Consider the following 16,342-nt stretch of genomic DNA (forward strand, 5'->3'; position numbering starts at 1 on the left):
CACACTCCATTTTTACCCCCAAACTGGTAGTAGTCCTTGAGCACCAATAGCTGTGGCCTCTGAAACAAAATTGTGGTTTTTTTCACTATCACTTTTGATACAGCTACCTCAGGTTGAAAGGCCCAGACAAAATAATTAAGTTAGAATTTAATAACATACTCTTAATTTTATGGTGCTTAGTTGTTTGTTTAGCACTTAGATAAAATAGTTCTCCAGAACTCAGATTCTGGTGCCAGTTAGCCAAGGACTCTGCTACTTACTGGCTGTGTGTGACCTTGAACCAGTCACTCAGCCATCTCTGAGTGATCACATCATGTGTAATGTAAGTCTGACAAGTAACTAGATCACAGTTTTGTTGGTCTAAGTCAGTAATTGTACATCTATACAAACATCTGTAGATGTGTAGGCAGAACGTACTTGCTATCATGATCATCACTTTACAAAACAGAGATTGAGGGAAAGCTGAATTTTAGAAAGTCTTAGCAGCACAAATTTAGGTCATACATTACCCTTTGTTCCTCAGCTACCCTGTAGCATCCCAAAATGCCCAGAGTCGGAAGTAGGGCCAGAGAATACCCACCTGCACACTTGGTGCGGCTGATGAGGGGTGGCCCTGGACGGCCCGTGCCACCATCACCTGGCCGTGTGAGCAGCACACTGATCTCATACTCGGTGTCCGGGTCGAGGTGCCACAGCTTATAAGTCTGCAAGTTGACCGCATGCACTTCGGCCCAGGGGCCACGGGACATGCGGTACTCAATCTCCTTGCGCACGATGGGCCCATCGCCAATGATGGAGTTAGTGTTCAGCTGGATGATGAGGTAGGTGGGACCAGCACGTAGCAACTGTGGGGGCGCAATGGGAGTGGGGGGCTCTGTAAGGAGAAGGGGAACAGGTGGAGCTAGCATACGTCCTTGGGATTTCAACTTCATTCCACATTCCACCAGATCAAATCCCCAAAAGTACAGTCTTTCAAGGCTCTTGCAGCCAGCCAATACTCAATCAGACCACCACTTTTGCACCAGCAAAATCCCCAGGCTGAGGGGCACTGAGTCACCCCATCTCACTCCTTGGTCTGGTTCCTTTATCATTCCCCTCCAGATCGCTAAATCCTGGCCTTCTAGGAGTGATTGCAAGCCTACATGCCAGCTAACTCATGTCAACTGCTTCACAGCCAGACTTCCTCGAGGACAGAGATTCTGTCCCAGTCCTGCGATTCTGGTAGAACAAGATTCTGGTACCACCTTAAAACACCCTCCCTCCAATAAAATTCCATTGATCCAAACTCCAGTCCCACCTTTAGGTCAGACTTCACTCGTACAGATATGCCAGGCCCCACCCCCAGGCCCCCCTCCTCGATCATCTCCCTGCTGACCCTTGACGATGAGCTCAGCGAAATTGGAGACGCCCGCGCCACGTGGGGCCTGTGACACGCAGCGGTACAGGTCCTGCTCCATGCGTTCCACTGCAGCCAGCGGGAAAGTAGCCAGGAAGCGCCGGTGGCTAATGTGCCGCACACTGGCCGCAGGCACCAGTGTCCCACTCTGCCGCTGCAAGGAGAGGGATGACAGGATCCAGGAGCCCAGGAAGGGAGGGTTCCAATCTCACTCTAGTTTTTTTTTTTTTTTTGGGGGGGGGTTGTGTTATTATTATTGTTTGGTTTTGGTTTTTATTTTGAGGCCACACCCAGCAGTGCTCAGGGCTTACCCTTGGTGCTGTGTTCAGGGGTCACTCCTGGCAGGTCATATGGGGTGCAAGGGCTCTAACCAGGTCTGACACAGGGAGGGGGGTGATAAATAGCCTGGCCCCTGGTTGCTGTGCCTTTAATGGAGAGTGCGGGATAGCCACACTCTGTCCTGGGTAAGGGGACACCCAACAGAGCAAAGCAGACACACTCGAGAGAGCTGAGGTTGGGAGTGTGGGTATTGAAGAAGAATAAAAAGACATAGGACCCCACAAAGGTACTTGTGCCCAGTACCCAGGCCCCTTACCTGATCTTTGCCCAGAGGCCCCTTACCTGCAGGAGGAAGTGTTCTGCCTCTGCTGCCCTGCCTGCAGCCATGCACTGAAAGGAGGCATTCTGGCCTGCATTCACCTCCACATCACCCAGGCGAGAGAAGTGGGGGGCTTTGGCTGTGGAAAAGAGGACTTGTGAACAACAAGCAGGATGGGATGTGCCTGCGGGGCACCATACCCCTCTCCCTTGGGCTAAGTGGTTGGCACTCACAGCAGGGATAGCTGAGGAGGAGGATGTCATCAAGACCCATGTAGCCCCTTCGGTCTGGGGAGATGAGGGCCTCAAACAGCACCTAGGGAGGCAAGGAAAGGAAATGGAACTGTATCTTCCAGCCCTACCTGGAGTGCTGTATCTTCCAGCCCTGCCAGAGATCCTTTTAGCTTTTTCCAACCAGCAGAAACCACCTATTGCCCAGTATGTGATCTCCCAATCCCTACTAAGTACTACTTGGGATATCAGCACCCAGAGCCAACTTCCTCAAGGCCAGAGGTTCCATCCCAGTCCTGAACAGTACCCTCAAATATATACACAAACATATATACATAAGAGCCAGAAATATAACAGGTAGGACATTTTGCCTTGCATTCAGCAACCTGGATTTGATCCTCAACATCCCATGTGGTCCCTTGAGCACCACCAGGAGTAATTCCTAAGTGCAGAGCCAGTAGTTAATCCCTGAGCATCACTGGGTGTGGCCCAAAAAATAAGTTATTTTTCTAGACAGTCTCCAAATCAACACTATCCCAATTCCCCGGACCCCAGCCAGAGCATCTTTGTGACCCCTGAGACAGAACCCACACTGATCATAACTGAATACCCCAAAACTATCCTCATACCATGAAGACAGATAGAGTTCTGCTGCCAAACACTGATTCCAACCTTAGCTCACTTACTTTGACCTCAGCCTAAGACCCTCTACCTCCACCCCAAAAACAGGCTGACCACACAAGAACCCAGCGTACCTGATATTCATTAGGCCAGAAGGTACTGACAGCCAGCTCAGCTTGGTGCCACTGGCGACCATGGGATCCAGTCATATTCCAGACAGGACTGCCCAAGGGACCTCCATTCACACGCACGTAGATGCCCAGAGTGCCTGGACTGTGCCCATCCCGGCTGTACAGGAAGTAGCTGAACTGTACACAGTGGGTGTCGTTCTCACTCAGGCTCTGGAAGATGATGTGGGCCCGCTGCCCTGCGGCATGCTGGGAGGCATTGACCATCAAGTAGGAGCCTGGAAAGAAGGAAGAGCTCAGTACTGAGGAAGTCTGGGGGAAGATCCAGGGTTAGGTGGGCAAGAAACAGGAGCAGAAACTAAAGATCCCAGGTGTTTGGAGCCCCTGAGAGCTAGAGATTCACAACTCAAGTCCCCGCTTTAGCTCCCTGGCAAGGCCCTTCTCTTCCCTGCTCCCAATTCCCAGAATAGGAACAGCCAAAATTCGCACAGATCTGACAGATCTGTTAGAAGTTTGGGGGCTGGAGCAACAGTACAGCGGGTAGGGTGCTTGTACAAGGCCAACCAGGTTTGATCCCTAGCATCCTATATGGTCTCCCTCCACAAAGTTCCACCAGGAGTAATTCCTGAGTGCAGAGCCAGGAGTAACTGATGACCATCAAAAGGTATGGTTACAAAACAAACAAAATAATTTTATCTATTTGTCCTCCTCACTATCTGCATTCAGATCACAATCCTGCCAATTATAACTTTCCCAGGTGGTTCCTTGGTCCCTTGGGTTCAAGGACCAGTCAGTCAGCCCTGGCAGGAGTCACAAATCGACACATCACAAGCCCTCAGAGACTCCTCTTGTGAAACCCACCCTTCAATGTCCTGGACACAGGCTCTGAACCAAAGCTGAAAAAATAGGTAGAAGAGACATTGGAGAAAGGGCTCAAATTACCCCAACCCCATCCTCCAGTCTAAATTCCTGGGATATAATTATCTTGGTTTCCAACCTGGAGAAATAGAGAAAGACAGTCCTGCCCCTTCCTGAGAGAAACAGAGAAGCAGGGTGTGTGTCTGTGTGACAGGAGAGAAGGGCTAGCTTTGTGCATACATGCGTGTGTGTGTGTGTGTGTGTGTGTGTGTGTGTGTGTGTGTGTGTGTGTGTGTGTGTGTGTATGTTGGGACGAAGGTGCTGGACTACTAGGAACTGACTGGAGAATTATGCCTCAGCAATAACCCCTCCTTCTGGGCTTGGCTGCCAGCCAACACAAGCTCATTCACATCCCAAACCACAACGCTGAGGTTTCTGCTCTGGGAGGGTTGGGGGAGAGCTTAGGGAGCTCTGTCTCTCTCATTCATCTCTATGAGCCAAAAACCCACAAAAGCAGGTCCTGGACCTGTCCTGGTGCTAGCAAGCACACTCCAAGTCCCTGTCCCCACCAGGAGGGGCACACCACAGCCCCAAAGAGGTTCTGCACCTCATTCAGCTTCCTCCCTCTCCCTAAAAGCACCTATGCTGGTCTTTCTACCGTTTTCAATCTTGATACTTTGTTCTGCTTCCTTCTGCTCCCTTTGCCTTTCAGGTTTTTTTCCCTCTGCCACCCTTCTCCTGCTCTCTCTCTCTATTGTGTCCCTCTCCCCTCTGGCTCTTCCTGACCTCTGCTGCTCCTTCTCTGGCTAAGTCTTCCTCCTTCATCTCATCCCAGCTCCCTTCCCTCTACTCCCAGCACCTGGGATGGGAGGACACCCATTTCACTAACCACTGTGACCTGGAACAAGTCCAAGGGCTCTAAATGCAAAATTTCTCTCTCTCCTTCTCACTGGGCTTGTCTCTGCTTGTGTGAATGTGAAGCATATACCAAACAGGGTAACCCAGACAGTGAGATAAATTTAAGGGCCAACTCACCAGCAACATACATGCTTTGCAGGTGTGAGGCAAGGCCCTGAGTTCAACCTCAGCACCCCCCTCACACACACACACACACACACACAAAGCCAATTAAAGAGAAGAATTCCATCAGTCCCCTCATACCTGGAGCAATAACTGTGTGCAAGGCTGAGGCTGGGCCTGGGGATCTGGAGCTGTCACTGCTCCTTCCTGCCTATGGTCCCTCAACAGATCATTGTGAGATTCAGAAAATCAAACAGAGCTGAGAGCCTGCTAGAAGGGGAGGATGCTTCAGGGAAAGCACATTGCAAGCAGAACCAAAGAGTGAGGTGAAGGTTAGGGACTGTGTGCGTAGGCCAGGTTCAGGATGTGGGCTTGATATCCTGCCCAGAACTGAGAATTCTCTGCCCCTCCCTCCACTCTTGACTACAGAAACTCTCAGCCCCATTGATCTAAGCCATAATGGTACTGGCCCAACAGTTCAACTACACAAAGGAGAGAGGACCCCATGGGTTCAATTCTGGGGGCCCTCCACAAATCTTTTTGTTTCTCATACAACAAAAAGCTTGTTTTAGTATTCAGGTTGATACATGGGCTCCATGTGCCTGATCCTTGTCTCAGCTTCCAATTGACCCTATAACCAATAAAGGTGAGAAGGGATAGTGCCAGGGTCCTCTCAAATATACCCTACAACATCTAAACACTCATTGAACCCCTTATGTTTGATCCTGTGTTGAGCAGAACACCACATTGTTGTTCTCCCCATTTGACAGTATAAAAAATGGGAACTCAAAGCCAGAGAGATAGCATGGAGGTAGGGTGTTTGGCTTGCATGCAGAAGGACAGTGCGTCAAATCCTGGCATCCTATATGATCCCCCAAGCCTGCCAGGAGCGATTTCTGAGTGCAGAACCAGTAGTAACCCCTGAGCACTGCTGGGTGTGACCCAAAAAAAAAAACAAACAAAAAAAAAGGGGGGGGGGGAACTCAGAGCCAATGAGATAGTACAGTGGGTAAGACCCAAATTCTATTCCCAGCACCACTTACGGTCCCATGAGCAGTGCAAAGAGTGACCCCTGAGTGCAAAACCAGAGTAAACCCTGCAAAGTGTGCACTGTTCCAAAGGGGGGGGGGAAGGAGTTTAGTGCAAAGTAAAATGAATTGACAAAGGAAGAGAAGAAGACACATTTTCCTGAACCCATTTAATGATTCTGAAACTAGTGCTTTAGAATCCAAGAGTAGAAAGCCTTTGCAAGAATCCACATAGTCTCTTGATTCCAGTCTAGTACTCCTAATTCCAGAAGTGTCCCATCCTGAAATAGAGGTCAGGCAAGTTAGATGTTGGGGAAACTGGACTTCCAGGAGGCAGAGGAGGAGGAAGAATAATTTAGCCACTTGAATTCCCCACTTTTACTGCTTCTTCAGCCTCCCCTAGGCTTCTGGAGACCAGGACTCAAGGGCCTTTGAAAAAAAAGAGAGTTACTAGGCATGTGAGGAAGGGGCTAGGGTAGGTGGATTCTTGAATCAAGCTGCAAGAGGAATCATGATAAGTGAATGTAAGTCACACTCGAGGGCCTTTGATCACTTGGAGCTGCAGATAAAACACTGGACACTAGCAGTTGGACAGTGTCCATATTCTCAACAGAATGTACATCATGACTCAGGCAAAAGCATAAGAGGCCCTGCAAGGTTCAGGAGTCCCCCTCAGGTCACACAGCAGCGGTAGAACTCCCCCATAGAGGAGCACACAGGGTGTACAGAGTACTTGTGATGGAATCAGCTCACCATGGGGCAGGTCTGCAGGAGCCCGGCTCCCGGGGTGGATCCGCACTTGCTCCCACTGGAAGTCGTCGTACTGGGCCTGGCTGTACTCACACGGTACCACTGGATCGCTCACCTCTTCAAAGGTGCAGCCAGCTGCGAGGGCAAGATCTGGTTAGTCCTAGCATAAAGTTGTTGGCTACCCTACCCTCCAGGTAACCAGTCTCTCCCCACCGACCCTGCTCCCCCACCTATACAGAAGTTTCCCCTTTTAATCTCATACTTCTGGGTTCTCCTTTAGGCCCCCAATGCCAAGCAAAGACCCACAACACAAAGTGGTTATTACTGCTGTGGATCATTAGAGTAACATATGAGATTAGGGTTAAAGCCACTCTAATTTGGCATAAGAGGAAACTGAGATCTAAGGGGGCTGAGAGACTTCCTTGAGCTCACAGAGCTGGTGAGCATTCAGTTACCTGCCCCCCTGTCTTGGTACAAAGAGTTTTCAGTCTCTACCTCAGTAAATGGCACTGGTCCATGGGCAAGCAGTTAAAAATCACTGGCCCAGAGTACCTGAAACTAGCAAAACACTTAAGTACTTGGTAAGGAAGCAGGCACAGGTTCTGGATATAGCCAACTGCTGGTCCTTCTCCCCAATGAACGGATGAGGTGATTGAGACTCTGAGGGATGGAGGGACTTGCCCACAGTATGAGGTGATAGATAATTGAGTGGGAAAACAGTATCAGACAGACTGAGGGTAAAATCTTGTCTCTGCAATTTTCAGCCTTTTGACCTTCCTCTTTTCTGAGCAACTTGTGTCTCCTTTCTGAATGTCACTCCCCATCTGCACAGACAAGGAGGATTTGGTGTGGGAATCTACTCAACACAATGCATAACCCAAAAGCACACTCAGGAAACACCAGCGCATCACATGGACCACCTAAGTGAGCTACGGTACATCAAAGCCTACATTTCTCACCAGCAAAGTTTTCACTACTCCCCAGTCTCAAGAAGAAGAAGGAAGAAGACCCAGAATTATAGTACAATGGGTAGAGCAGTTTATGCCTTGTTGAGCCAGGTCCAATCCCCAGCATCCCATTCAGTCCCCCTAACATCCCCAGGAATAATTCCTGAGGGAAAAAAAAACAGGAATACACCCTGAAAATGAATCAACCACAAGTACAATTAAAATAAGAAAAAGAAGAAAAGGAAAGAAGAAAAATAGTGAGAAAATGAGGAGATAGAAAGAAAAGCATGGGAGCCAGAGTGGTGGTGCAGGCAGTACGGGGTTTGCCTTGCACGCTCTACCTTCCATATGGTCCCCCAAGCCATTTCTGAGCACATAGCCAGTAGTAACCCCTGAGTGTCATGAGAGTGGCTCAAAAAATAAAAAAGGAAGAAAGAGAGAAAGGAAAGGAAGGAAGGAAGGAAGGAAGGAAGGAAGGAAGGAAGGAAGGAAGGAAGGAAGGAAGGAAGGAAGGAAGGAAGGAAGGAAGGAAGGAAGGAAGGAAGGAAGGAAGGAAGGAGGGAGAGAGGGAGGGAGGGAGGAGGGAAGGAGGGAGGGAGGGAGGAAGAAAGGAAGAAAGAGAGAAAGAAAGAAAGAAAGAAAGAAAGAAAGAAAGAAAGAAAGAAAGAAAGAAAGAAAGAAAGAAAGAAAGAAAGAAAGAAAGAAAGAAAGAAAGAAAGAAAGAAGGGAGGGAGGGAGGGAGGGAGGGAGGGAGGGAGGGAGGGAGGGAGGGAGGGAGGGAGGGAGGAAGGAAGAAAGGAAGAAAGAAAGAAAGAAAGAAAGAAAGAAAGAAAGAAAGAAAGAAAGAAAGAAAGAAAGAAAGAAAGAAAGAAAGAAAGAAAGAAAGAAAGAAAGAAAGAAAGAAAGAAAGAAAGAAAGAAAGAAAGGAAAGGAAGAAGGAAGGAAGGAAGGAAGGAAGGAAGGAAGGAAGGAAGGAAGGAAGGGGGAGAGAGAGAGAAAGAAAGAAAGAAAGAAAGAAAGAAAGAAAGAAAGAAAGAAAGAAAGAAAGAAAGAAAGAGAGAGAGAGAGAGAGAAAGAAAGAAAGAAAGAAAGAAAGAAAGAAAGAAAGAAAGAAAGAAAGAAAGAAAGAAAGAAAGAAAGAAAGAAAGAAAGAAAGAAAGAAAGAAAGAAAGAAAGAAAGAAAGAAAGAAAGAAAGAAAGAAAGAAAGAAAGAAAGAGAAAGACATGGACCAAGCCCAGGAAAGGGCATTTAAGTACACAGCCACCATCTACTTCTGGAAGGATCTGGAGGCCCCTGAAGCAGGAGCTTCACTGTACTTGTTCTGCAGTTCATATGGAAGAGCATAAGGAGACACACCCAGCTCTGCCAGACACACAGATGCTCCTTCCTCTGAACCTATCAGAGTGATGACTGATGAGATGAGACCAGCTCCCTGTGGCCCAGGTCATCATCATGCCCTGTGGCCTTTAGGAGAGGGATCCACCCACAACTATGCTGGGAAACCTCAGCCCTCCACCATAAAGTTACCCACAGCACTGAGAGGACATGGCTAGTTAAGGGAGGGCCTCCAGGAGAACCAGACAGTGAACTTCATTCAACCTCAGCTGAGTCTGCTTCCAATGTCTTTAACTAAGGCCTCCCTCTTCAGAAAGGGAAGTCTAGGATCCAGATTGCTGGCCAAGTCTCAGGTCCTCCCTGATCCTTAGCAACTAAGCAGGAACACTGCCCCAGGTGTCCAGCCCTGGGAAGAGCTTAGCAGTACTTAGCCTCTTAACTTTCTTCTGCCATCCTGAGCCATGCTTATGACCCACCCGGATTTCACCATGGACTGACACAGATAGTCTGAGACCCCCAATCTGTGAACCTCAGCCTGAGTAACTTTTATTTTGACTGGTTCCAAATGAGTGAACAGGATCAGTGGCCCCCAAACCGATGGATCTCAGCCAGTGGCTCTGTAGACTGTCGCTGGTCAGAATGGCCCCCATGATGGGAATGTTGCACTGGTGAAGGGGGATGTTCTTTATGACTGAAACCCAACTATAAACATGTTTGTAATTGTGGTGCTTAAATAAAGATATTATTAAAAATAAATAAATAAAAAGAGGGCCCGGGGAGATAGCACAGCGGTATTTGCCTTGCAAGCAGCCGATCCAGGACCTAATGTGGTTGGTTCGAATCCCGGTGTCCCATATGGTCCCCCGTGCCTGCCAGGAGCTATTTCTGAGCCGACAGCCAGGAGTGACCCCTGAGCACTGCCGGGTGTGTCTCAAAAACCAAAAAATAATAAAAAATAAAAATAAAAAATAAAAAGAATGGCCCCCACAGCATCCATATGACACCAGAGCATTTGGCTTCAACTAGTATGACCACCAGGCTAAGTGAACCCTGGCCTGCAGTCCCCAGTCAGTGAACCCAGCCAGAATAACCTCGCCCATTCAGAGGGACCCCTCTGGACATACTCCTTCTCCCTGGCCCTGGCCCTCCCCATCCCTGTGCCCCTGAGACAGGCCCCACTTCAGCCACAGACTCGGGAACAATGAAGGGTCAGGTTCCCAACTCCACTCCTACTGCTTCCTATTGCTCAGTTGCCCCTATATGGGGACCCATCCATTCTGGGTTCTGGGGAAACCCTATCCTCCCCCAGGATGGCACAGAAGCCCCAAAGTCAAGGCAAGGCCCCATTCCTCTGGCAAATCACTTCCTGGCAGAGACTGCCAATTGGTGAAAGCAAATCAGATTTTTGGTTTCATGCAAATGTGGCCGCAGATATTCCTCTCACTTCCATTGACACAAACCTAGGTATGACCATACCCCCCCTCCCCAATGCCTCCTACACATGGGAGCCTCAACAGTAACAGAAGGTAGGTCCTGGGGTCATGACCCCAATTTCACAGAGAGATGAGGTGTTTTGCCCCCAGCCACATCTGCAGTTCCAGATGTTGGGACTGAGCCTTCTGTCTCACCTATCTCTGGTCAGGAGAGAGGCATTGAATGATCTATCAGCCACACCTGCTCCCTCAAGGCCACACACATGGCTTGTATCCACTGATGCTCCAGCATGTGCTGGCTGGCACTCAGCCTGAGGAATATGAGTGAATGAGACAGATACTTAAAGGGAACGAGGAGAGGGAAAGGTGTGATATACATAGTATGGGAGTGGGGGTCTGGAAAGAGGGAGACAGGCCCTGAGGCCTCTATTGCTAGGGTGAGAGTCAGGTTGTGTTGAATTGGGGTGCACAGCATCTGGGTTCAGTAATGAAGTGGAACTTCACCCTATAAATCTTAGGAGAAGTAGTTTTGAGGGTACTCAGCTAGCAGAGCCTGGTGGGACAGACCTGCCAGGGTTCTGAGTCAGAAGTCAGCAACTGGCCCAAGCCCAGTCTTTAATGGTGCCCAGAAAGATCACACACACACACACACACACACACACACATACACCCCACCACCACCACCACCACCACCACCACCACCACCACCACCACACCACACACGCAGGCACACCTAAAGTTGTGGAGAAACCGTCTCAGTGTGGGCAGGAACAAGGAGAAAACAGGGTATTCTTCTCTGCCTGGGCTTACCTGAGTGGATGAGTTAAAACAACCCTAAAACAACCTGGGACCCCCATAAGCTCCCCAGCCTCAGCACAAACCAGCCCAGCTACATTCCTCAGCTAATCTCCCCAATCTGGAAGGCGGTTGCTCAGGCAACCGTCAACCACAATTTGGGAAGGCAGGAGGATGGTTTATCCACATCCGCTGGCTCTGGATGAGGTGATGTGAAGGGCCAAGCAAAGGGCAGGAGGAGCAAGAGTAATTGGGGGGAAAGGGGTGGTCTCCCTAGTGTGAGGGTCTCCACCCGCCACATCCACTGTGTGAGTTCCCATGAAGAGGGGGTGCACACACTTGCTTACACCAGAGGTGTTCAGAGCCCTCTGAGTTTTCACCTACCAGGCTAGAGGCTTAGATCTAAATCCTGCTGAGCCTCCTGCTGTGTAGGTGACCCTGGGCAGGTGACTGTCCATCTCTGAGCCACTGCTTCCTGTGTTGTGAAATGACAATGGAGGCCTAGGCAGCCTGTAAAGCTGTTGCCTCTCCAGAATTGATTCCATTTGTGAGAACATGCCTGTGAGCAAGAGTAAATGGAGGGCAGAGCTGGGGGAGAGGTCTGAGGGTGGCATGGTGGGGGAGGGGTGAGACATCGCTCTCTGGGGCAGGCTGCTCTGAGGTCAGAGACGTGTGAGCTCATGTTCATGTGCAGAGGGAAAAGGGCATATTCAGGGATGCTGCTCTGGGAGGCATATGTGTGCAAGGGGCCTGTGTATGTGTGTGGCGTGCACATGTGAGTCAGGCCTCCCTCCCAGCAGGCAGGGATTGTTGGTCCGTTCCAACTGCAGCCCCAGCTGCCACCACTGTTTTCCCAAGTCTTGAGGTAAACAGAGTCTGTCTGCAAGAAGAGTCTTGTTCCTTTTGGTCTGTCAAGAGAACATCCCGTTCCCAAGCATGGCCCCCAGGAAACATAATTTCTCCTAGAAGGTAGCAGATTCAAGTAACTCATACCCAACCTCAAGAGCAGCCCAAGTGTGGCACCCGGGAACCCAAATAACAACCCCAAAGCAGCATAGTGCAGCCCTAGAACCAACCCTTCCCTACCTCCTTCCCCCTAGCTCTGTCCTGTGCTCTCCACCCCAATGACAGCTGTCTCAGTGCCCACTGATCCATCCTCTTTTGCTGAGGGCAGTGACAATTCTTAGCCTTTGGACTCCCATCTTCAAGTCCTGTGTATAGAAGTATTTTTTGACTCCTGTTCCAATCAGTCTGGCACTAACCAATGCCAACCATATTCAAGGTTTATGACTTCATGACCAGAGGACAGTTCAATGGGATGAGGGTGTCTCAATGACGCTGAGGATGCTTATCATCCCTGGCTCCCCATGCTCCCCTATGAACTACTCAGGACGTAGTTCCTGGGTGCCACCATAATAGCTCAAGAACCAAAAGAAAAAGGATCATAGATTTGATGCACCTCACCATTATCATCTCCAGATCAACATATCCAGATGAAACACTGGAACTCCCAAACAATTGATGAGCTATTAATTAAGGGCAGCACTGGCAGTAATAGACTTACCTCCATATCACCCAGGGTTCAGCATAACTGAACCAGGAAGATCGCCTGCTAGCTAAGACACAGGGTAAAAAAGCTAAATGGCTCCTCCTCACAGTAGCCTCCAGATTCCAGTGAAATCACTGTGGATGGAAAGAAGCTCATTCCAGGAGAGGAAACTAAGGCCAGACCCTCTCCACAGCACCCTATCAATATGCATGCAAACACTAGAGTGAGCAGTAGTGCTGCCATATTTGCAGTCTAAGAGGAAGGTACAGAGAGGCCCAACTCCATGCTGAGAGTAAAGGCTGAAGGGAGCTCAGCTATGCAGTTGCCATGGACTATAAGCACACAGACCCCAGCAGCGTGGGCCCCCTTCAGAGTACAGGGCAAATAACTATATTGGAGAACCCATATCATGTAAAGATATAGACTTGTAAAGGTCAGAGGAACTGTATACAGTGTAGTGTGCTGAGGATACAGTCTCACAACAAAGAGCAGAGCAATTAAAGTGAGCTGATGCCCACAAACACAGATGTGGTATGGGAGGACAGGCTGGTGCCAGGACATCCATAATGTCATGGACAAGAGCTTCAGAGAGAGAAGCACAGTACCCTAGCATGCAGTGGCAGAGGCAGAGGAGGCTGGCACTCAGGACCGTATGACGGGCAGATGGAGGAATGTGTAGATAGTAAGTTGAAGCCTAACCAGTCCTTTTCCCTCTCTGGACCAGCGCAGGACCAATCCAAGTTGGGAATCCCCAAATTCTCACTGAAGAGATGAATCTAGTGTGGGCATGTGGAACAGAGCAGAGATAACAGGAAAGAAAAGGATGTGGTGCTATGCAGAGGAATGACTAGGTGCGGAAACCTAGTCCCCAGAAGCAAAGAGGTACACACTTGAGAGTGGGGTACAAAGTAGCACAGGGGATGCAGTGAAGACAGCCATCTGGAACACTTAATTCAAGGCAAGTGTTTGGTGTCTCTGAGCAGAGAGCATCAGCAGTGAATAGGGCCCACACAGGGGAGAAGCCCAGGATTACTATTACAGAATCAGACATAGCACTTGGTTTGGTACAAAGATGCTCCCTACCCAGCTAGTTCAAAGGCCCAACAAAGTGGCCCCCACCTGCACTGGAGCTCAGAGTTCAGTGTGTGGTATGGGGCAGTGAAGGTGCCACATGCAGAGATGGTGCTTGGCTAGGGCTGCCAACAGAAAGTTGGAAAAGGCCCCACATGGACACCTCCATGTTTACACTGAAAGTCTATAATGGCAATGATGATAGTCATGGTGTAGATGGAGGGGTTCGGTAAAAGAAAAGCAGATCTAGTAAAGATGCTGTAGACAGTAGCACTAGGTCGGGCAAAGGGGTGCAATATGAGTTCAGCATGATGAGAGGAAGGCCAGGGGGTGTGCCCAGAAGCCCAGTGAAGCCCCCTCTCAGAGCAGTGCAATAACAGAATAGTCCACTCAGACATCAGGATACACCAATGCAGCATCCCCATGGTAGGCCATCTGTTGGCACTGTGCAATGATGCATTGTGGGAACTGTGCTTGAGTCCACAGAGAGTGCACAAGCCCCATGCAATGGTGACTGCAAGGTGAAGTACTGTATCATGGAACACAAATGTTTGCTCTGTGGAGCACATGTACAATGTGGCTACAGACAGACAGATACCTGCTTGTCCCTACCATGGTACAGTCTGAGAGGTTCTGAACAGAAATCCAGAAGCAAGGCTGGAGAACTAGTATAATGAATAAAGTGCTTGCCTTGTATGTGGTGTCCCTGGTTTTATCCCTGGCATTCCATATGGTCCCCTGAGCACTTTCAGGAGTAATTCCTAAACACAGAGCCAGGAATAAGCCCCAAGTATCACCTGGTGAGACCCAATAAAACTAATAGAAACATTAACAAAGGAGGATGCTCCTTAAGCACTGGAGCACTAAAGAGAAACCAATGGAGTAAAACTGCAGGATAGAGGTCCAGCACCAGACAGCCCCCCTGGGAGTCACATGGCCATGCAATGCAGAACTCCAGGGCAGTCATGCAGTGTGAGTTTGAGTGAGAGTAAGACACAATATAATGACTTGTCTGAATTCAGAAACCCAAAAAAAGCACACCGAGGGGCCAGAGGAATAGCACAGTGGTAGGATGTTTTTGCCTTGCATACAGCCAACCCAGGATGGATCCCAGTTTGATTCCAGGCATCCTGTATGGTCCCCAAGCCTTCCAGGAGGAATTTCTGAGCACAGAGCCAGGAGTAACCCCAGAGTGCCACCAGGTATGACCCAAATACAATCAAAAAAGCATATTCAGAGCCCATACATACCCAATAAGCAGTGCAACTATTTGTAGAAGGCAAAAATGTGAGTGAAATGTGACACACTACAAAGGTACCACAGAAGGGGCACTCTGAGAGCTGGGGAGGATGCAGACCCCTTTCAACAACTCTGCTGGGTAGGGCTGGCTGGCCCATGAGATGGGAAATGTATGATTCCCTCCACTCTGACCCCTACCCCTAGTGTACCCTACACAGGGCACAGGATGAAGTTAATGCCACCCCTGGACAAGCCACCAGAAATACACACATTGTCCAGGTATTTCTAATGGAGCAGGGCCCCAGCATTCTGGCAGGCAAACAATAAATCTGTTTCTCTAAAAAGCTTTTGAACAATTACAGCATATCATCTGGCCTCAGTCCAGGGCAGGGCTATGTGGGACAGAACAAGTAAGAACAGAGAAAGTGACCTATGGGGTTAGGTCTCCTAGTACAGGGCATGCAAGTGGTATGAATAGAGATAGGGGAGGTGTGACCCAACCAACCTGGCTGATCTCTTCTAGCTCTCTGCACTGTCCCCCCTCCAAGCCTGAACAAGGAGCCAAGAACAAACCCTCCTGAGCACTTTGATGCACTTAGAGGCACCCCAACATGTGCATAATTTATTGCTCACATAGTGTTCATGATGTGTTCCATCATTATCCCCCTCTCACAGATGGGTTCAGCAGTTTTCCCAGGACGAGTCTCACAGCTAGTAGAGGTAGAACCAGGATTAGAATTCAGGCTCTGGCTCAAGAGCCAGCAGGACTGGTAGTAATTCAGGTCCTATAGATGCTAGATGTGTGCTCTGCCACCTGAGCTATCACCTTGTCCCTCAGAGCCCAGGTTCTCAAGCACCACACTCTGTTGCACACTCACACGGGCACAGGCATAATGAGGCCCAAGAGCACACATCATCCCCACTCCTGAATGCTGAGTATTCACTCTGCAGAGACCCACCTACCTGCTCATGTGGGTTCCTCATGCTTCCCAGCTGTCCTCTCTTATATCCCAGCTGCCCCACATTTCTGGGTTCTTTCCAAGCCCTCCCCACCATCCCCAATGCTCAGCTGTCCCTTGACTCTGCCTGACCTCTCATGCCTAGCTATCCCCAGAGATCTTCACTAGTTATCCCTCTTCTCCCAGGGGTCCCCATCCTCCAGCTGTCACTTACCCCCAGCTGTTATCTCTTCTATCAAATAATACCAACAACAGCAGTTCCCCAATTATCCCACCCAAACCCTCCCCCTCTCCAGCTCCTACACTCCAAAACCTCAGCCACCACTTAGGTCTGAGGTCTACACACTGGGAATCATCTCCCCAAGATTTTGGGACTCTAGAGTC

General features: G+C 49.4%; 1 protein-coding gene across 3 annotated transcripts in view; it reads right to left on the minus strand.

Annotated features, from left to right (window-relative positions):
• Nucleotides 1-16,342, minus strand: part of PTPRU (protein tyrosine phosphatase receptor type U) — an 86,171-nt gene that overhangs the window by 63,526 nt on the left and 6,303 nt on the right. For all 3 annotated transcript variants that reach the window (XM_049774626.1, XM_049774625.1, XM_049774624.1), the window contains exons 2-7: nt 6,633-6,764; nt 2,980-3,251; nt 2,228-2,309; nt 2,018-2,133; nt 1,376-1,550; nt 581-874 (exon numbers count right to left, since the gene is read on the minus strand). In XM_049774626.1, the coding sequence (XP_049630583.1) occupies nt 581-874; nt 1,376-1,550; nt 2,018-2,133; nt 2,228-2,309; nt 2,980-3,251; nt 6,633-6,764 (1,071 nt within the window). The remainder of the gene's footprint in view (nt 1-580; nt 875-1,375; nt 1,551-2,017; nt 2,134-2,227; nt 2,310-2,979; nt 3,252-6,632; nt 6,765-16,342) is intronic.

Source organism: Suncus etruscus, chromosome 6 (genome assembly GCF_024139225.1).
Source record: "Suncus etruscus isolate mSunEtr1 chromosome 6, mSunEtr1.pri.cur, whole genome shotgun sequence".
Taxonomy (NCBI): Eukaryota; Metazoa; Chordata; class Mammalia; order Eulipotyphla; family Soricidae; genus Suncus; species Suncus etruscus.